Source organism: Misgurnus anguillicaudatus, chromosome 7 (assembly GCF_027580225.2).
Source record: "Misgurnus anguillicaudatus chromosome 7, ASM2758022v2, whole genome shotgun sequence".
NCBI lineage: Eukaryota > Metazoa > Chordata > Actinopteri > Cypriniformes > Cobitidae > Misgurnus > Misgurnus anguillicaudatus.
This window is the reverse complement of record NC_073343.2, coordinates 30,570,512-30,593,241: the sequence shown is the minus strand read 5'-3', so window position 1 is coordinate 30,593,241 and position 22,730 is coordinate 30,570,512. Positions and strand designations below refer to the sequence as shown.

General features: G+C 39.8%; 1 protein-coding gene across 4 annotated transcripts in view; it reads right to left on the bottom strand.

Moving 5' to 3' along the window:
* Positions 1-1,736: 1,736 nt before the first annotated feature.
* The window catches only part of qkia (QKI, KH domain containing, RNA binding a), an 82,813-nt gene continuing 61,819 nt past the window's right edge, over positions 1,737-22,730 (bottom strand). The window contains exons 5-8 of one of the 4 annotated variants that reach the window (XM_055173096.2): positions 12,659-12,746; positions 9,591-9,986; positions 5,232-5,306; positions 1,737-4,382 (exon numbers count right to left, since the gene is read on the bottom strand). In XM_055173096.2, the coding sequence (XP_055029071.1) occupies positions 4,366-4,382; positions 5,232-5,306; positions 9,591-9,986; positions 12,659-12,746 (576 nt within the window). In that variant the 3' untranslated portion in view covers positions 1,737-4,365. Of the gene's footprint in view, positions 4,383-5,231; positions 5,307-9,590; positions 10,011-12,658; positions 12,747-22,730 lie in introns of all 4 variants that reach the window. The other 3 variants (XM_055173095.2, XM_055173099.2, XM_055173097.2) reach the window with 3 other exon arrangements.

The following is a 22,730-nucleotide window of genomic DNA, read 5'->3' as shown; positions in this document are numbered from 1 at the left end:
CGTGAACCAGACCAAGGTAGTAGATTCATTAAATTGGTTAAAAAAAGAACACAACACAAAATAATATCAGCAAAGTTAGTAAAATTCTTACTAAGAATGTTTATTAAAATAAATGCCAAGGAGGTTAATAAGAAAAAAATAACAGCATACACCATAAAAACTAAATGCAAGCATGTAAAAATACCTATGACAAGAGAGAATAATAAGTCGCTAATGAGTTAAACAAGCTAAGAAATCAGCAAGAAAATATAACTAGGAAAGGCAACGCTCCCGATGAGAGAGAGACAGATCTGAGTAAAGAGAGTGGGCTGAGACGGAGGCCGGAGGAGAGAAATTAATGTCATGTAAAAAAAATCATCATCATCATCATCATCGTGTAGTGGGCTTCGTCACAAAAAGATATCAGAAAAAATGACTTGTACATAGAAAATGAAGTTAGAAAAATACATTAGAAACCTGTAACAATGGCTGTAATTTACATTATTACACATGTAGTAGGCAGGCGGAAGAGAACGAGAGATTTCTCTCCTTACACCTGATAGACTAAACCCAAGTCCAAAACATTAAACAGCACATAGTAACACAGCAGAGGGGATTCTCATAATACTGTCCATTTCTCTGCAGTCTTCTCTCTGCTCCTCTCTAATATTGCATTTCATTATTTCAATAGGCTTATAAATGCTTTATAACACTGAGAAAAAGAAGCATTGACCTTTTATGTGTAACAAAATTAAACAACAAGACCACACCAGAGACTGCCAGGGTTACAAAACTTCAATCTTTTTGTCAATGAGATAAACGCTCCCGGTTGTTTCAAAGATCGAAAACTGGGGCTGGGATTTGATACTGTGGCTAAGCTTTGGCACTGTGAACATCCCGGCAAACCCTCTTTCCACATTGTAAAAAGTTAACTGGTTGCCTTAAAGAATTAGTCAATTTAGTAAAAAAAAATCCAGACAATTTACTCACCATCATGTCATCCAAAATGCCGACGTCCCTCCCTGCTCAGTCGAGAAGAAATTATGTTCCCTAAGGAAAACATTCCAGATTTTTCTCATTTTAATGGACCCCAACACTCAACAGCTCCAATGCAGTTCAAAACCGCAGCCCCAAAGGACTCCAAACAATCCCAAACGAGGCACAAGGGTCCCAACCAGCAAAACAACCGTCATCTTTAGCAAGAAAAACAAAAAATATGCACTTTTAAACCACAACTTCTCGTCCTCCTCTGGCTGTGTGACAAGCCAGCGCGACCTCACGCAATTGCGTAGTGACATAGAAAGGTCACGTGTTACATATATGAAACGCATGTTTGCAGACCATTTTAAACAATAAACTGACACAAAGGCATTAATTAGTATCATTCCACATACAACATGGGGCGTAGTTTCGCATACGTCATCCGTGACCTCCTGATGTGACGACGTATTACGTAAGGTCGCGCTGGTGCGAGGAAGTAAAGAAGTTGTGGTCCAAAAGTGTACACCTCTCATCTTCTTGCCAAATATAACAATCTTTTTGCAAGATAAGACCCTTATGCCTCGCTTGAGATCGCCCAGAGTCCCCCGAAACTGCAATTCCAAACTGCACCAAAACTGTTAAGTGTTGGGGTCCACCAAAGTCCATTAAAATTAGAAAAATCCCGAATTTTTTTTCCTCAAAAAACAATTTCTTCTCGACTGAACAAAGAAAGACGTCAACACCCTGAATGGCATGGTGGTGAATAAACCGTCTAGTTTTTAAGAAAATGGACTAATCCTTTAACATTTTCATTTGATTCAACGTAAATTTTAAGGCAACCTTTTTTTACAGTGCAGTAATACTTTAACTAAATGCAATATTTCTACTTCTCCATTGTTTGATCAGTGCAAGACTTTTCTCGTCTTTGTCTAAAAAAACACCATGTGAACAAAAAACTTTACCCTTTACCCCTAAAAAATAAAATAAAAAACTTCCTTGGCATAAAAATGAGAGTAAATTTTGGCAAACGATTTATGCTTTCAAGAAAGAATGAGACCGTGATCGAAAGCTTCCAGTTTGCAAATCTTGAAACAATGAGAGGTTTAGGGGTAAAACCCCGAATCTTAAAAAACAACCAAATTTACACCTGGCAGACTTCTATAACATGATTGGCAGTTGTTCTTGACAAAAATCACAGTAACCAATTATATAGACAGCATTTGTCCTCATAACACAAGAATATAATGCAATAAAATAAAGACAAACAAAACACTTTGTTCAAATGGGAATTAAAGAAACAAAAATTTTGGGAAGACGAATCATGGCACATAGTTAGCTGGTCAAATGACTGCTATTCCTTTGCATAGAATAGATTCAGTGGCACAACACTGCAACAGCCTTGTGGTTTAACTCCCGGGGAGCTTCTGAACCCCTCCCGCGCTCTGCACTAACCTAGTTGGTGTGCTGGATATTATTGAACGACGTAACACTCGGAAAAAGAAACGACCGCGGGTAAGGCACTTATGTCCGTTTAAGATGAATTTTCTCCTTTCAGAAACATCACGCGATTCCACCGACATTCCATGGTTTGACTATTTTGGTCTGTTTTTTTCCCCATGTCAATAGTATCCAAAGTCACGCAACGTCTTCTTTCGCTGTACTACTCTACAAACTTTTTTATATTTATATCTTTTTTACGTTTCATATTTTATAACTGCAAGTTAAGTATAAAAAGCTAAAATTGGCAAAAATATATATTTCTTCTCCAGCACCCTGTAAAAGTATCTAATTTTGATCTTTCTGGATTTTAATATGCAATGACGTATCTACATTTGTATACATTTTATATATATATATATTTATCTATCTATCATGTATGTATAAAGCAATTTGAACAGGCAGACATGGCTTTCACATCCTATGTTTTCTTGAAAGGGTGTACAGAAATGAGGGTGGGCTAGTAGCTGGGCGTGTGCGGGACACATTGTGGATAATGGCGCATCTTAATAAATCATTCGCAGCTGATGAGGAAAGATTAAATTAACACCTGCATTTTATTTCAGTGGGCTAATTTTAGTAAGGTGTGACGGGGGAGACAACTTAGTAATCGACAATCAATATTTAATCAAATAAAATACATAAAGCAGAAAAGAAAAAAGTTTAAGCTCCTCCCCCGATCTCACGACCTCATTCATCTTCCTTAGTGTTCATTGGCTTTGCACATCCTCAAAGAAAATTAGCGTCTCGTGGGAAAATTCATCATCATTTCATCCATGTTTTGACATACAGGCATGACATCAAATCTTTTCAAACTCTATAGACTAAAACGACAGAACCCTTGGCGATTAGATACATATGCTCGTATATAGAAATTAATCAAAATGGAAACCCTTTGGCTAAATGCGCACACGTAATACTTAACTATTTTTTGTCTTTTATCTCACAGCTCGTTCAGAAAGATTTCTAGAAAGTTCAGGCACTGTATGTGGGGGTTGAGTGTTTTTTCGGGATGGCATAGTTCGGTAAACTGATTCCGGTTCGTATCCCAGCTCTCCAACCCTGAATATCCTAGATTTAGATTAACTCCGTAAACACTTCACCCCAAATCTATCGCCCCCTGCCAGTCTCTGCATACTGCCCCCTAATGAGCTGACACCAATACTGCAATTATACCAGCACGTATTGCGAAACACTAATAGGATATATGGAAACGTAAGAAAGTCAAAACAGAAAGTAACAGGAAAAAACAAGCCTTTTGCAATCGGTCATTGTAGCCATGCTCTCAGTCAGCTGATCAGGCACACCCAGAATGTGTCAGCACAGTAAAAATAAAGTCAAACTAAAAAAAACACACAATTACATTATTGGAGAAGGACAGGAAATTCACAAAAAGTTGGTATGTGAGTGCGGATTTCTTTCCTTCTTTTTCTTTTGTTGTCGATTCAATGACCATAGACAGATTATATGGGTGGGGTACACAATGTTTTTTTGTTTAAGAAATCTGGATGCCCCGATTATGACACCAAGGTGACCAGGTTTGTCTTACGAGTGTTTAATGCATTTAAGGGCTGAAGACGCTTCTTTATTGCTTTTCAACTTCAGTGCAGATTTGTGGGCGACGCAACATCGCTGTTAACATCCACCCAATCGTTTGATTTGAAAAGAAAAAGAAAGAAACAAACTAAAGAACTCATATATAAAATAAAAAGAGTATCATCGTTGTTATCGCTACACAACGTGTTGGTATGGAGGGTTGCGTTTTATGTTGGTTTGTGTTAGGATCACTGCTTGGACAGGTGCCTCTCTCTGCGTCCACCAGGCTAGCAAAAGGCAATTACCAGTTAATCTGATCAGCAGGCAGGCTTGGGCGGCTCATCATTGGGTGAAGAGTTCAGAGGTCATTTGTTAGTTGCCGGTGGCGGCTAGGTGGTTAGGAACAAAAATGAAAACAACAAAAAGGAAAAAAGGTAGAAAAGATATTAGTCAGCAAGAAGAGACCGGAATGACAACATTTTAACAGCAAAATGAATGCAATCTCTGTGTGTTGAACCCCTTAACTCCAAAACACAAACACAAGCTAAACCTGGGTTAAGATCATGACACGCTAACGTCATGATCACGGTTTCGATGTAATTGAAGCGCTAAAAATGCCCCACGTACCCACAAACAAAAGCAGAGAGGTATCAGAGACAAACACATACAAACTAGTAATATTTTAGTGTCGAGTTGAAATGCATGTTACCAACAGTGTCATTAGTTGTGAGGGGAATAAGATGGCTAGCGCGACGTTACGCAAATAAAAGGTCGCGAAATCTCGCTTTTGAACTTTTTATTTTTCTGCAAACAGTCAAAAATACATCTGCTATTAAAATACACTTGTATGAAAGTGTACCTTTCATAAGTGTTTGTCAAATCTGACTGGGCATGAGGTACATACATAAACAAAATTTGAAATAAATGCGTGAGGTACGCTTAAGAAGTAGCTGGTTTGGCAAACAAAACTTATTTCAGTCCATTCTTTGCCATACAAGTAACACAAAACAAAAGTTTCTGGAGAAGGATTTGGTCAAAAAAATACATCAAAGCTACCGATCAATAGCATTTACATCACTTACAATCAAAAGTCTATTTGAGTCAGTTTTTTGGTAAACCTGAGCGTTTCAAGAGGCTTTCGTAAACATATTTCCATAGTTGGCTCACTGAAATTCACCTATTCAGAGAAACAACACAGAAAGAATTAAAAAAAGATAAAAGTATCTTTTCTAACTAACCTCTGTCTGCGGTCACTATCCTTTGGTAAGGATGGACCCGTGAATCATGTCTCCGCACTTTAGTAGCCATTGCACCTAGATTACAACAGGTCCATAAGGTTAGACATGCGTCAGCCCAAGAGGAAAACAGATATGAGTAAAGCCTGTGGAAACACGGCCGGCATGACTTGCCTCAATTGCTAGGTTAGAAACCAGCGAATTACAGAGTAAAATCACAGAGTAAAACTTAGATACAATTTCATATCTAAATCTAATGAAAAACCTCTTTTATTTAAAAGATTGTTTAAAATAAGGCTAGACGTGCGCAGGCTGGGTGTAAAACAGGCTTTACTTGAAATCTCATCTATATTTAAATGTGCCATATCGTTTTTCACATATACAGTAATGCATGTACACATTCACATAATCAACACTTTAGAAAATGCATGAAAAACAAATGCATACAAAAAAGAAAAAAATTACACAGTAATTGCGGTTTGACTCACAAGATTTGAGACGGGCGGGTAAGGACTCATGATTTCAAAAACATCTCTCAAAAAAAAGACACATTACAGTGGAAACACACAGTGAAAATTTCCATCAAGTTTTGACACCCTTTGATTACTACGACATCACCTGGCTAATGCTAGAGACATTTCGGCTAAAAAAAATAAATAAATCACTCTCTGCTCCGTTTACAGGAATGCATCAGCAAAAAAAAAAAAAAAAAAAGGATGTGGAATGTAGAACTTAAACAAAAAGATTGCATATGCAAAGCATGCAAATGCTTACAAAAGGTATTGTTTATCACTATCTACCTGCATAGTCAACCTCAAGAACTTGTTGACATGGCCAACAAAATTTCTTCACAAATCTGAAATAAAACACTGAATACCTATGGACCTGTTCACACAGGGACAAAATGTAATATTTGATGTGAATGGGCACAGAGACGAACTGGTGAAAGCAGCCATATATAATATCACGATCATATTATTGATAACAATTCAAAATATTAATTTCACTTTTGACTTTCAATACAGTACGTATTTAAACTACACAGAATGAAACAAACTAATGCACCTTTCACACAGGACGCGGTGTGTGCTATGAAACCCATTCATTTAAATAGCCTGGAATGATCGCGAGCGCCTCGGCCAAAGTTTAAAATAGTTAACTTTTGCACGCGCTCTGCGACGATTACCCGCGTGACCAATAAAAACGGGGCATCCAAACAAGCGCAAAAAGCAAAATGGACGAGGAGCTTGTGTGTCAGAATTCCCGAAGCTGTATACTACATGTTTACGCTCCTATAGAGCTGTGTTATGAAAACAAACATCAATTCAAGTTGGCATGTCAGGTGTTTAAATTCAGATAGCTTGTTGTAGGTGGGCAGCTTAAAGGTGCAGTGTGTAATTTTTAGAAGGATCTCTTGACAGAAATGCTAAATAATATACAAAACTATATTATCAGTGGTGTATAAAGACCTTTCATAATGACTCGTTATGTTTTTATTACCTTAGAATGAGACGTTTTTATCTACATACCCAGATGGTCCCCTTACATGGAAGTCGCCATTTTGTGCCACCATGTTTTTTAAAGAAGCTCTTAACAGACACACTTTTTTATTAGTTATCTTCAACAGTGATATGTTTGTCCTGTGGCGGCTACCGTAGCTTCTCTATGCATTTCAAAAGCGAAGGGTGAGCTGTAAATTGAGTTGTTGGTTGCAATTTGCAACCTCACCACTAGATGCCACTAAAATTTACACACTGCACCTTTAAGTTACGTGAAACGGAGACGGGCAACGGCAGCGTCTGTATTCCTCCCTCCACTACTTAAAATTTTTGTCATTTATAGTAATCCCACTGAAAGTTTTGAAAACTCTACCTACTTTGGTCTAGCCAGCATTGCGCAAATCGCTTTGCTGCGCTGAATTAAAGGCGGAGTCCACGATGTTTGAAAAACGCTTTGGAAAAGGAGACGGGCCGACTACCAAAACACACTTATAGCCAATCAGCATAAAGGAGCGTGTCTACTAACCGACATCCTTGCCGGGTTGCGTATGTGTGGGGCGGGTCTATCAACAGAAGGTCCAGATTCTATTGGGGTAGTGGCGTGTTTGTTTAGGTGATTTCAAATATCAACATTGGCTTTCAAACATCATGGACTCCGCCTTTAAGCGGCGAGCGCAGCGCACACCGTGTCCTGTGTGAAAGCCGCATAACGCAGAGGAGATGCTAAAATTCGCTTTAATAAAAATGAAGCGATTGTTTTCCCAAAAATTACCCTTAAATTGTTACAAACCCGTTTAAATTTCTTTGTTCTGCTGAACACAAATGAATACATTTGTAATTAAGCTGGATGCAGGAGCATTATTGCCTTCAATAATAGAAAAAAAATAATACTATGCAGCTTTGGATACTTACAAAATATCTTCCTTTTTGTTCAGCAGAACAAAGTAACAACTTGAGGGTGAACTGTCCCTTTAATTATAATACCAAAAATTTCCTTAACATATGGCACCTACCATAAAAATACATCACGTGACGTGACACTGTCACTAAAATGACTATACAGAATAGCTGCTAAGCAAACACTCACTCTCCTCAGGGGAAATTCAGAAGAAGTACTGATGTTTCCCTTTTTACTGTGTGTACACGGGTGTGTGTGTGTGTGTACACCCACACGGCAAGCTGCAACAGCAGATGTCCAACAAATCACTCCTGATTGCACAAAAGCCCAGAGAGCGAGAGACAGAGAGCGAGAGAACATGGTCTGGTCTGGGGGTGGTTAGATGTTGGATCGATACAGTAAGTAAATAAAAGGCTGCTAAGCTTGTGAGTGCTGAAAGTGTAAACCCGCTACAGTCAGAACAGCAGAAGACCCAAAGGTCCCGACTTGAGATGACTGTACAGCATTCAGTGGGCTGAACTTTAATCGGCTCTGGACGACCACACGAGTCAAGCTATTCAAGCATTCAACTTCTGCCAAACGCGTCATCATCATCAATAATGGTTTTAACCAAGGAAGAGAAACTGATCAATTTGATTGATGAACTCTCACCTCGCATCTAAACACTTAAAGGGATAGCTCACTCAAAAGTTTAAATGATGTCATTGTTTACTCACTCTCATGTTGTTACAAACTTGCATACATTTCTTTGTTCTGCTAAACATAAAAGGAAGATATTTTGTGCAACCGTTTTTGAGCACCACTCACGGTTCCCACACTTTAGTTAACTTTAAATTCAAGGACCTTTCAATGACTTTCCAGGTCCAATACCCTCAAATTCAAGGACTAAATGTGGGGACACATTTCAATTGTGTTACCTTTTAAGATACATTGTTACAGTTCCCTTTCGAGGGAACTCGCGTTGCGTCACTGCGGTGATACTTTGGGGACGCCTTCAATGGTAAGTGCGTATGAATGTGTATATCAAATTCAACCAATGGTGAGGCTTAACGACAAAGACAGGGTGAAGCGGGAGCCAGGAAGTATATCGCTATCTGAAATATTGCCAAAGATGGCGTTACAGGGACGTAGGAAGTATAGCAAGGGAGACGGAGCGTCTCGTTCCCTTCTCAGGGAACAACAGTTAAATACGTAACCCGAGATGTTTTCATGTGCCAAACACAACTATGCAAAAAAGCATTTTGGTATAAATCAACATTCGCATACAGAAGATGAGGGTGAGTAAATGACAACTATAATTTTTGGGTGAACTATCCCTTTAAGGTTTATGAACAGGACGCAAAGTGTTGAGTTAATGATGTAACATCCTATTTACTAACAATGTTTATTATCTTCCTTTTGAGCGTTTGCGGCAAACCCTCGCACCAGGCGAAGAAGTACGGGCAATTTTCTACGAAAAAGGTTGAGCGTGCAAGTTCATAAGAGTAAAAATAAGACGATTGGAGACAGTGAGAATAGTGGAAAAATTTAATGAACATCCCCAACGGGACTCTGGTCTCTTTCTCTCTCTGACGCTCAGCATGGGTACCAAGGCCTGCTACAGTGGAGAAGAGAGAAATGATATCAAAAGCCAAGAGAAATCCGAGGGGATCCACCAGTAGCCTGCCTGACAAAGCCTCCGGCAAGCGAGAGGGAGGAGGAAAAAGCTGTGTGCGAGCAAGCGTGTCGCCGCCGTCTGAGAGTGTGTGTGTGTATCCTGAGAGGAGATTTCTTACGCAGCAGTAAAAACCAAAAATCAAAAAGAAAGAAAGACCGATACAACTCGTTCAAAACAGAGTTAAGTCGTCCCTTTCCCAACCCGTCTCAGTGGTAGCTCAATGCTCCTACAGGCTCATGAATACAGGTATTTTGTTAATTACCTGGGTAAGCTAGTCAGCTTGCATGAGCTAGTCGTTACATATTTACCTTTCATTGAGTCCTGAACGGGGCCTGGCATCGGCCAATCCAACAAGCCCCCGTAAAACAACCCGGCTGTGCCCTCTTGCGGGGCACCAAAGGGTGAAGTGCCAAGCCCCCACGCCCGCTTACCTAGGACTCCGCTGTGCTCGATGGGATATTCCAGCAGAGACGTGGGCGCCAAGGCATAAGGGTAGTCATAGGGCGTGGTGTAGATGATGCCCGCCTCAGGCGACGGGGGCACCAGGGTGGGGGTGCCGTTGGGTAGCACGGTGGCCATCTGAGTTGGCCGCATGATGTTCATGATGGGGGTCCCTGCCGGAGTTGGGGGCCTGAGGGACTGGGGGAGGACCTGACCCCCGGGTGCCGCCATCAGGCGCGGACCTTGAGCGGCAGCTGCCGCGGCTGCAAGAGAGAACGCAAGGGTGGCTGCCGTAAACGAAAGAGCGAAAGACAGAAAGGGATGGAAAAGAGAGAGAGATGGATAGAAAGAGTTTGGGTGTGTGAAGGTGTATCAAATTTTCAGAACCAGAAAAAGTTACAGCAGATGTGAGAAAAGCACAGGCAGAAACAGGACAACAGGAGTACACAAACAGAGGGAAAAAAAGGGGCAGGGGAACAAATAAAAAAAAGGAAATTAGTCCATGCGATGGCCAACAACCACAAAAAAAGTTACACCCACAACCAAAATCATTGCACAAACTTAATCCAAACTAAAATAATGAAAAACTGATGATTGATCATACTATGGCAAAGCAATCCCCTCTAATGCACAATACAGAGTAACTGATCAGATAAGCACATCTGAACTCAATGTCCTGTAGCATGTAGAGGAAGACGTAGTGCTCAGTGTTCAATGTGCCTTTTCATAGCTTACGGGTATCATAGTTGTTCCCCAATTTTGTTTCCATGTTGGTTTTGCATTAATCTAAACCTCTACATGCCACTAGGACCTTTTATAAAGATGTGGAGAACTACAACACAACTGAAAATATGGCTTTTGTTAACATTCTGCATAAAGCCAAACTAAAATCACATTGTAGAAAACAAATGAAACTGATATGCTTGCTTTCTTCATACAGATCTATGGTCATGCATGCATACATAAATGCATACATATACACATCTCTTCCCATCTATTTGTGCAAAGCATTCATGCAAATGTGGAGTACCTAGAGATTTATTTAAAAGCCCAAATCAAAGCAAAAATCCATTAAAGGTCTATGATAATGAATATGTATGACATGGGAGGAGTCATTTGTGAATGTGTTTTCACATTTTTTCATCATGCAGCAAAGTGATTCTGTATGCAACACCAAGAAATCTGACGTTGAAATTTGATTGCATTTGGACCGGCTTTAAAAGCAGGTGGGAGAGATAGAGAGCGAGAGAGAGAGCCAAAGAAAGGGAGAGAGAGCAAGAGAGACTAGACTGTGGGTAGGTCAGATGGTTTATATGAGGAGTTTATGCATTGAATAGGATTCTACCTAGAATAAACAAGCATCTAATGACTGATGAACTTGTGAACTTAATACTTTGTTTATTTATAATAATAAGATAGCACAGAAAAATACCACTGCATGTATATTTAGATAGAAGTAAATTAAGTCTAAACGGGTGGATTATGGTTGGTTAAAGGGCACCTATTACACAAAATCCACTCTACCAGGTGTTTGGATACAAATGCGTGTTGGCCGTGCGTGAACACAACCACCCTGCAACGAAATAAATCTATTAACCACTCCCTTTTAAACCCCTATTAAACCAAAGCAGTCCCACCACACATGCTGCCCTGATTGTCTTAGCAATGTGATGTCACATTGCTAAAGCCCCACCCACAGCTGTGACCGACAGTCTTGTATTACCATAGCTTCTGCCTTCAGTGAGTTGGACGTTGTCTGCTATTTTTTCTGTGCTTTTTGCATAATCAGATCTTTTTTAACCAAATAATTTATTTGGGTAAGGGAGAGAAGAGCAATAGCTTATTTGCATTTAAAGGTACAGACACAAAATGTGCGTTTTTGCTCCCAAATAAAGAGGGGCATTTTGAACATGCTATAATAAATTATCTGTGGGGTATTTTGAGCTGAGACTTCATAGACACTTATATTACATAAGAGTATAGTTCCTAGTCATATCTGTCTAGAAAATCACAACGTTTAATTTCCTGTCTGTCCTATTACACGATGTAACTACAGAAGGATTTTAAATAGGAAATATCCAAACTCTTTGGTTATTTTTAGCACGATGCTAATGGTCTAATCAGATTCAATGGATTATGCTAAGCTATGCTAAAGTGGTAGCGTCAGACCCGGAGATCGGCTGAATGGATTCCAAAACGGTAAAAATCAAATGTTTAACTCTAGAGGAGCTGGAAAATTAGTATATTTTCCAAAAAAGTGGAGTGTCCCTTTAAGCACTCAAGCAAACCTGTGTAGTCACATTACAACACAAAACACAGATTAACTTACATTAAAGGGCACATATTATGCCAATTTGTACAAGACATAAGTGTCGAGTGTGCCTAAAATGTGTCTTTAGTTTCAGCTCAAAATACCCCAGAGATGATTGGTTATAGCATGTCCAAAATGCCCCTATTTGGGTGGGAGCAAAAAAGCGCTGTTTTCTTGTGTGTACCTTTAAATGCAAATGAGCTACAGCTCCTCACTTCCTTACAAACAGACAGTGAGCGCTTTCAGTTAGACATAGATCTGAATAGCAGATTTAGCCACATTAGCACTAAAATGGTAAAATTAACCAGTCAGTCAGTGGCCATGGGCGGGGCCCCGTTTGTGCGACATCACATTAACAAGAGAAACAAAACAGCATGTTCAATAAAACCCCTTTGGTCTGGGATTTAAAAAAGGAGTGGGTGGATTTTATTTTTCATTGTAGAGTTGTTGTTGTGCCAACACACATTTATGTCCAAACACCCTGCAAAAATGTACCTCGCATAATATGTGCCCTTTAATCCCTAACAGTTAGTCTTTCATCTGTCTGTGTTGATGCTCAAGTATTTTCCTGGAGTGTATGCACAAGTGACTACTAAGCCTCTTTTTGAACATGCGTGTCCTTACGTGCTTTGATGTTGGTGTCTCTGTATGTTCCATTCAGAATGGCCAGCTCCATCAGCTGCATCTTCTTCAGATTATCTTCTCCCTCCGCCTAGCAAAAACAAATCAAATTGACCAATTAGAACAACACTTGTACAGCCAATCATCAAAGAGCATTCATAAATAGAAAATTGGGACAATTTGGTATCAACACGCTAAATGTGTTTTCAAAAATTCTTGTGGATTCCCACCCCTAGCAAATAAATACGTCTTTCATTAATTATCACCATCTTGTGCTCTTATGCACAACATGGGCTCAAAATAGAGTCGAATATAGTAACATAACTCTCTGCAAGAACTAAAAGTCTGATGGCAGATGGAGAGAGATGCCCAATTACTGAGAAATAGAGAAAACCAAACATAAGAGATCTCAACTCAGTGCAGCTTAAATACAAAATACGTGAAGCAAGATGGGGAGAGGAAGTGATAAAGAGGAAAAGCACAAACCATCTCACAATTCAGATTTACACATCAAGTAACACTGAGATACACTGGAGATCTGAAATACTTTCGATTTTTTATAGTGTTTCTGAGTAAGACCGCACATCTAAGGCCAAACCGCTTTGATAGACAACATATTTGAGCGTTATCGGGAAAGTTGTCCTTAAAGGACTGTAACGTTTCTACAAATCTACACACCCTTATGACTCAAAAGCTGAAGACCCTGAATAATTTTCACAATCAGAAAAATATGCCCGCAAGTGAAATCACTCATCTATTCCCGAGTGCATCAGTAATTCAATACAAATACAAAAACATTCTTCTGAAAAGCCCAGCTTTTGTTCGATTCAAAAATTCACATGTGAGGAGCTTGTGGACAGCAAAATGAACATCTCGGAGCGTGTTACAATAACATCAACTCAACTTCAACCATCGGTTTCACTTATTCCATGCATCTACAAATTTAAACAAACCTGGGCTCGACAATAAGAACTGCTTGATGGCCCAGCTTGAATGATGCTCGGGACAGTTGATTGGTCAGAAACTGAGCGCATGTGAGCAGAAAGCCACACATTTTCTTGCGCTTAAATTAGGGATGTCAATTTATGGAATTTTCCATATTCGATGATCGTTAAAATTAACGATCAATCAATCGAATAATCGTTAACTGTAATAGTGCGAAAAGCCTTTAATGCAGTGGTCAATGATAGAAGAGTGTGCGTAAAAACGACAGCTTCCTAACGCAAATATTTTATTTTGTCGAATTTGGCATGTCAAAATAAAAGTTTCATTATCATCAAATGTTATTGTTCTAGTCGTTCACCTCGCTTTCAGAGTTGTTGATACATCATTTGTTGTAATTTTGTCCATAAAGCACGCGAAGGGCACTTTTCCCATCGTCACCTCAGTTTAGACCTGCGACGTACTTTCAGCAAAGATGCTTATATTATGGAGATGGCAACCTTGCATGAGAAAGCATGTCAACTTGGCTAGCGTGTAGCGCCTCAGCCAGTCAATAATGATCAGTGATATATGTTGCGGGCGTTCAGAGTTTAACGACATTCTACAGTTTTCTGACAGAATTTAAGATTACATTTTAATCTGTTCATTAAAAACGGCTTCTGGTCTTCTTCCCTGTGTAAAGCAGCGTTAGCAGCGTTGCCATGCTAATCTTGCAGGCTTTCATCTTTGCTTTCAATATGCTAACCGTATTTGCATTTTCTGTATCAGACCCTATCAGATTCACTGCGGATGCCATTTCGTTGCGTTGACAGCCAGCCTGGACTTGCATGACGTTAAAAAACCCAGGTGTGTTTGGCATCGTTGTGATTATGGCTAGTTTAACTTATGCTCGCTCGCTTCATTTTTTTTCTCTGGCTGTATGTGTTTTGCGCAAGCGCCGCACACACTGCATGATCTTGCTTATTTGACAATTGTTAAGTTTTATCAATTTCATTCTTATTGACAATTAATCTATTAATTGTTAACATCCCTAGCTTAAATTAAAATATTTACATTAAATATCTCAATGCCACAATTTTTCTTGTAAACATAATCTGTTATGCTTTTTTGTAGTGGGGCCTGTGAAATGTTTTTCAGGGCAAGTAAAAATCTGATTCTGCCACACATGCTTTCAATACTGTTACCCGTTCAATCATATTCTGTCCAACATATCTTAGTTCAGGATGTGTTAGCCAAAAATGCTTTATTATGGTCTGTACAGAGAGAAGGTCAAAGATGCTGGCTAGGTATAAAAGTATAAAAAACAAGCCTTCAGCCAGTGAAAGTGAACTTTCAAAACTCTTATTTTGTTTAAAAGATTTTCAAGCTGTCTAATAGTACTAGATTTGTGTTGATCTTAACTTATTGATTTTATAAAACTTGCTTCAAGAAACAGCAAAAAGATGCATCACCTAAAAAACAAAACATCAGCTGTTTTATAGAAGAATAAAGAAGAAGTATTGGGCAAATAACGGATGGGTAAAAAAAATCAGTGCCTCTTTATAATCTCTGTGGCTAGTCTGTTGACAGCATTCATGCCTATTTGTCCCTTTAAGAGAAGTGAAGCACAGCATAAACTCTCACTGACTCAAAAAGCCCCAAAACACCATAAACCATCACACGCTCTCATTTCTGCTGACGCAGGACTTTGCGTGTTCGGCTCGGTCTTAAATCCAAATAACAACATCTCGGAGCCGCCCGTGAACGCCGATGGAGTCGATTTACTCTCCAGCGCACTCGTCTCACGAACAAGGCCTTTGTTTTATGATCATTCTGCGGGGTATTTAATGAGGTTGCAGTGCCTTTGGTCACTAGAGGTAACTTCTCACAAGTCCCAGAAGTTAGGGGTTAGTGGAGCACTGAGGGCCTGTGATGCTCCATCTCAGAGCCACTGTGAAAGAAAACTGGACATTTCGGTTTGAGGTCAGGTTTTTTTTAAACATCCTATTTCTATTATTGCCCGTCTCTTTATAGCCAGAGGCATTCTCAGGATGTGTGTAAATTATGTAAAGTATATTCCAGGCAAGAGAGAGAATGAGTCAGAGAGGATGTATTAACATAGCAGCAGGGTATGGTTGTAAGTCCTGTTATACAATTGTGTTTGCATACAGTTCAGTTATGAACGAATTTGACATCCACATTATGCAACCTTTCTTCAATATTCATGCCACTCACAAATACATTTTAGAGAAATGTTGGTTAGATGGTTAAAGAGATAGAAAATAACAGAAGTGTATTTCCAAACACTTGTGACTCAGAAGGCTAACAGGAACCTCTCTCTGAATTAACCAACACTAACAGACAACTTTTCCCCAAATACAGGGCGTGAGACATCAGGGACGACCGCTCGATAATACTGCTCTATACACAGGACTCAGATTCAAATCAATGGCATCTATTTGTAAGGGCAGCTGAGTGAAGTGGCTCCCATTGGCCACGGGGTAGAACGGAGGACAGCGGGCTACATGTGACAGATCTGACCTCATTGACAGTGTTACACAGATAGCACAACTTTAATTCTTCACAGCAAAAATGTTCATAGTAGCTGAACATTTATTTTTCAAAAGCTAGTGTAAACAACCACCAATATATGCAGAGTCCAAGCTACATATACATCTATATCAGTCCCTCCAGAAAAACACGATTATGCGATCACATGATTCAATGCATAATTAGCCCGCATAATAAATGATTTCATAATGACTGCATTTTTATAGTAAAAAGTCATATATATCTTAGCAGAAAGTTGAAAAATGTTGCATTTACTTCACACATGCGCAGCCATGCCCCCTGTTGTCATGGGAATGCTAGGAAGTGACGAAATTACGCAACGTGAACATCAATAAAAAGCTGCACGCAGTTATTGCAAGTTCCCGCAATTCCATTGCATAAATATCCTGCATATTCCATCTCATTGTTTAAGAAAACGTGCCGTAAGATCAAGGATTTTTGCCCGCAACAATCACAAAAACTCAGCGGTTTTCTGTAAGGACTGCTATATGGGGTCTTCAAAATTTTCTTTTAATGGATAGAGAAGAGGAACAGAGACCCCCACGCACATGCCAAAGACTACATATAAAATTAAGATTTACTTAGTTATGATAGTTACAAAAACGATACAGTATGACATACCGTTACCACACTACATACCATTTTAATTTTACTGAATATATTTTAAACTGGGAACGTTACGCTCTTCAATGAATTGTCACTATTAGCCCAATTCTATTTTCAATATTTGGAGGACCCCTGGTAATACAACCAAGGACCCCCAGACACCCCGTTGAAGCCCATGATCTATATACATAGAGCCAAATCAGCCAGGGTAGGGGTGGGCGATAAATCGGTGGTATGGTAAATTGGTAGAAATTAGTGTCTTTCAAGGTTACGCGCCCAGGTCACGTTGCTGTGCGCATATTTAAGCGCCGCATTTTCAAAACAAGTAATTTTAAGCCATTGACACACAACATCGCTCAATGAGATTGTAAGCATTTTTGCCGCTTTTTTGGCCTTAAATACACACATGCGTCAAAAAGTATCCTCAAAGACAACGATTTAGGTCTTAAGAGAAAGTAAACCTTTAAAAAAAGCAAACGCATGTGTAACAGTATATTGGGACCGGAGTGACTTTGGTCTTAAAGGGGAAGTTACCCAACTTTACTCCTGTATGTCAGGCATGTTAATCAAACAGCATTGAGAGAAAATCTCTCACTGCTCTCGACTAAATAACTTTTTTTTTTAATAACATACAAAAACGTACTAAAAAAAAGAAAACTATCGCGATACACAAAAAGGCGAGATTCTCGCATTTCACATGCTTTTCTATGGCATAACCACATTAGGCCTTTAACACAGCTATTTTCAGAATGCCACAGATGGAATTCAAGCTATAGATTGTATAACTGTATACAGTTACTTTACCATCTAGTAATGCTTTACATTTCTTAGAGTGATCAATAAACTCTTATATATACAGCACAGGTTCAAGTTCACATGAACAAAAACCCATACATAAAAATAAAGGATGGTGTTTAATTTGCAGGCATTGAAAAAAACAAGAATTCCCACTGCACCTGATTTTACTATTCATAATATTGAGGAAGCCTAACGGTTGTATCTCCAGGCAAAAAATGCAAAAGGTTGCAGGTTTGATCCCTGAGAACAGCAGTCTTGCCCTTGAGCTAGACATGTAATTTGTATCCTGTAAAGCGTCTATTAAATGACAAGTAACCGTACATCTGGGTCAGGTTGGAGCGTGAGAGCTGTATTTAAAATGCCACACAGATGTTGACATGCATCGGACACGGGCATCCATAGGGGATTACGCTGGATTTTACCAAAGAGGGCTGTGAGCACACAAAACGGGTTGGAGAGGCCGGAAAAACAAAGGACACATTAAAGCGATCAGTGATTTCTATTGGTGCAACTCACTTTAAAACCTCCAGCTGACTCGCCCTTTTTGCTCCCGCTCTCATTTTCCCTTCCTTGTTGCTTTCTCTCTCTCGTCTGCCAGACGATGTTTTGTTCTGCTGCTATGATCCTTTAATGCCACCCAATCGAGCCGAGAATATCTTGAAAGGATTTGGGAAGGCTGATCTGGAGGTTTAAATACTGCCGGATTTGCATCAGATTCTGAGATTTTAGAGTCAAAGCTGATCCGCGTGCCGCCCGGGCTGTCAGCTCGGGACTGTGACCCAACCTCAACAACCTCTCAACCTTGTTGAGGCTGTTAAAGAAAAACCCAGAACAAATAAATCGCCAAATCCCAATGAAAGCTGCAATCATATGACCACCTCTTGGCCGATAGACTGTGAGCGTGTTTCATAAATTCATTTCAAAGCACTGCTTCCCTAAAGGCCTAACAGGGGTTATGCCATAGTCAAGGTTAGCAGCTGCAAAGCGAATGCGCAAAATGAAGTTTGTTGGCCCGCACAGTCAAGGTCTCACCACTCATTGCCAAACTGCTCTATGGGTCAGGGCCAATACATTAGCAGGCAGAAAGAACAAAGCCTGATTTACCAATGCATTCAGTGTGGAAATATGTTTTGCTTGAAACATGCATGTGAAATCTAGAAAGTACTTCCCTGATGTTGTGGTCTGTTGTGCTTACTTTGAAAGCAAGGATTTGTGTCAAACTGCAAGCAAAGAATGGCCTAGTTATCGATGAAATAACCTTTTCATTTAGTCTGGTAAAACCCAGACAACTTCCGGCAAATTAAGATTTGCTCTGCAAGTTGTCTGGCAAAGAAGCCATTCAAGCCCATTTCTAATCTGTTGAAATCGCAGCACCAATCAGAAAAGTTGGGGCGGGCTTTACACAATGGCGACAGCGCAGTGACAGTGAAGCAGATTTTGTACATTACAAAGATGGATGGCGGCGTGGAACATCACTCGTTCTAATCAGATATCGCTTCTGTTTTAAGCGATTTAAACTTTTCTTTTCGTTAAAACACGAGCAAAGAACAACACTTGAAGCCTTCATATCTATAAAAGATGTTATTGATGTCTTACTGACTAGATTCTGCAAAAGTCTAGTATAGCTCTGCATACGTCATCTCCTTCATCGCTTTGATTGGTTTTAGGTCTATCCAATTGCGCCCCGAGGCATTTGAGTGGCATCCGTTGGTGACGCCCCTTTGGAAATGATTTGTCTATGAAGCTTTGCCAGACCATAACTCCGTTACTACCGAGAATGGTCTGGTTTTAACCAGGCTACTTTTCATTGCCATTAAAATGAAGTCACGGAAACTAAACATAAGAGTCCGATAAAAAAGCTCATTCGTACGAAAACATGTCAGACGCACTTCTGCATCTGAACTTATATAAATCTGTGCCGTGACCTGCACTAATAAAGGCCTTAATGCAATCCTGTTACGCTCTCGAAAACAGTGCCAAAAGATGAAAGAAAAGCATTCCAAATTCAATGGCCAATAGGAGCCACGAGATTGGTTGGTTGGATTCTCTAGACGCCAGGGCTGATCCTTATGGTCCCTGCCCCTTCTAACGCTGAATGAGCGAGTAATTATCCCAGACACCATATAACGGGAGCAGGAGTGTGAAAAGCCGAAGAGGGGCGAAAACATCCCCAGAATCAGGCTACTGCGCAAACACTGGCGTTCTCAGTCTGCAGCTATTCTCCCCAAGGTAAAAGGATTAGCTGCCTGTTCAAAGAGAATGCAGTTGGACTGATGTCTGGAGGGGATCTTTTATGGGAACCGGAAGAGATTACAGCCAACTGTTTTCTGAAGAGTCATGGGCTGGACTAACCTCTGGAGGTGGGCGGCAAAATAAGAAGTTCGTTATTCATCCAGACAGATTGTTAGAGGAAGTTGAGCTTGGGGATGGTCCAACTTTTCAAAGTTGCCAGTTGACTTTGTGCCTCTTACCAGAACAAGTGATGTGTGCGAGGAATGCCTACAGAATCTTTATCCCGGAATGTCTTAAGCAGGCATCTCAAAACAACTACAAAGGGATGTCACACCTACTGACGGTTGTTGCCTAACTATTTCACTATACAGGTGGTCTGTCTCACTCAACAAACAGCTTAAATCCCTACATCCCTTCCTGATTCCCAGTCACTTATTGCAACTGCCCGTTTTGGCAACAAATCAACAATTAAAAACAACAAGAGTGCCATGCAAATAATTGGAATATACTAAAACTTTGCTTCTGGGCTCGCTGTATAAAGAATAGGTTTAAGTGCAGCTTCAGCGAGTAAACAATTGACAGTTACATAGACAGACTGTTCTGCCTCCGCTTTCTAATTTTATTAGTCATTTATGTTTTTTGGGTAAAACCCAGAAAAATGCTCGCTGTGGAAAACTCTGTTCCCCATGCGTCACTTGCATTTGCAGAGAAAAAGTATAGAGCCGAACAATGGCTTGACAGTTTATTAGTAGAAGCAGCTCACTGGTAAAGGTCAAAGCCATGCACGTTTTCCCACTAACTTTTCCCAATAATATTAAACATGTTTAATAACATTGAAGAATGTGGTCACACGTACAGACTTCAATATTCTGATGCAAGTTTCACATAAACATTTGAAAATATAAAGAAAATGCCAACCTTAGATCTGCGTACCTCCCTCATTTAACTGCCCTGATCCCCATTTCACATCACCAATGAATGCAATGAGCCTTCTCTATTACAGATTTACTCTCCACTGCTCCGACTTTTTGGCATACCACTTTACCAGATTTCCAATATGGAGTGTGGGAGTGGAAGATATTGGAAATTGAAGCAGATTTATCTCTTCCTATAAAGAATCCTCCTTGATTTCCTGCAAGCTTAAGTAAATATCGTAATTCCTCCAAAAGCTCTTTTGCCAGATACAATGTTACCAGACAAATGTCTGCATCATGAATCACAAAGGTTTGTAGATAAAATCCTCTAAAAAAAATCTACATAAGCTTTTCTGTGTTTGATTTGCATTTATGTCATGAATACATTTTTGTGGAGACAAAAGGGTAAAACTCCCTGTTCGGTAATTCTGTGTCACCTTCCTAACACCCAGAGAGACAATCATTGGACTGAAGATCTAGAACGGTCACCTGAGGCTCTTACAGCACCATCTTATATACTGTAACACTTGCAGATTAAACAGAATCCAGCAGAGAGAAAGCTGGTCTAAAGGGAAGTTGTACACCTGAACCAAGCTTTACCCAACAGGAGGGCGCATAACCTGGGTGAAGACCACCTGTTCTACCCCTGGAGCACATCTAATTTGGGCATCTAAATAAACACTTTATAAGTAAGCAGCAAAAAGGTCACCCCAAATGAAATTATAAGCCCAGATTGGCAATTCAACTCCATAACTTGGGGGAAAGCATAAATCCCAAGCACAAATTCTATTCCAGCTCCATAATGCGATGTAAGAGTCTGATCGTTGATGAATCAGTACAGTTAGCAGATTGCTGGGTGGCAGGGTCACAGTTTGAAGTACATAAGAGGGGCATTGCTGATTGTGAACATTGGGCAATTTAAATCCCAGAGAGAACAACAAGTAAGAGACCGCCTGTTCACTAACCGGGATAAGTGGCATTAAACCAATTCATACAAAAGAGATGGAAGCCTCTGTAAATTATGCATCACTTTCATAAAAAGATGTTCTAATGGCACCATCCAAAAAACAGGGCAGTTAAATAAAATGATCCCAATAGCATCCGTTTATCATTTCTACATCAGAAAGGCAATTAACATTACTGGGAATATTTTTCAATCATAAAACAGCTAAGTTGCCAACATGAGGCATCTAAAATACCAGATACAAAATGTGCACTTCAAAAAGTGAGTACAAATAATGACAGTCTTATTTCTAACTATACAGTATCTTCTGTAGTGCCGCTTGTTTTGCCAGGAAACGCTTTTTGAAAACTGGAAATTAAATGACAAATCCTATTGCACGGTGTGAAGTGGATCATTTCGCACACTGCCGCTTGAATTTGTGCTTTTAAATGGCAGGTGCTCAGGTGAAAATAGGCACACAATAAATCGCAGTGTATTCTGGGTCTGCTGTTTCTATTCTGTTAAGTATGAGGAACTGCCAGTCCACTGGAGCGTTTGAAGCAGCTGCCAGCTAACACCGGATTAGCATACAGACCCCAAGAGAAGTCTTTCCTGTGGTGGTTCTGGTGGTCGATAAGCCTGAGGTGCAAACCATGGCTATAATCCAGAAAACCTAGAAACTAAGAGGACAGCTGCTTTGGGGAATAAGATAGAGAGGGTGAACATACCATAAAGAAGGCCTGACCTTGTCTGGACACAGCAGAGAGAAATAAACCTCCAATCTTTTTTTAGATGGGGTTTTAAAACTTAAAAAGGCTACTGCATCATCACCATCATATCGGACTACCACATGGTCACTTTGGTTTGCCATAGATTTAAAACACCACAGATGCACAAGAACAACCCACAGATTGGGGACGGACAATTATTACACAAGGCGTTGTTTTTTGTCTGCATATAAAAACAGATTATGTCTAAGTGTCTACAATATGTAATGCATACAATACTACTCATTCACCCTTTGTTCTGTTTGTAGCAACTTTCATACAACAACAACGATGAGAGCTAATGTATCTACAGCTAGCTATGA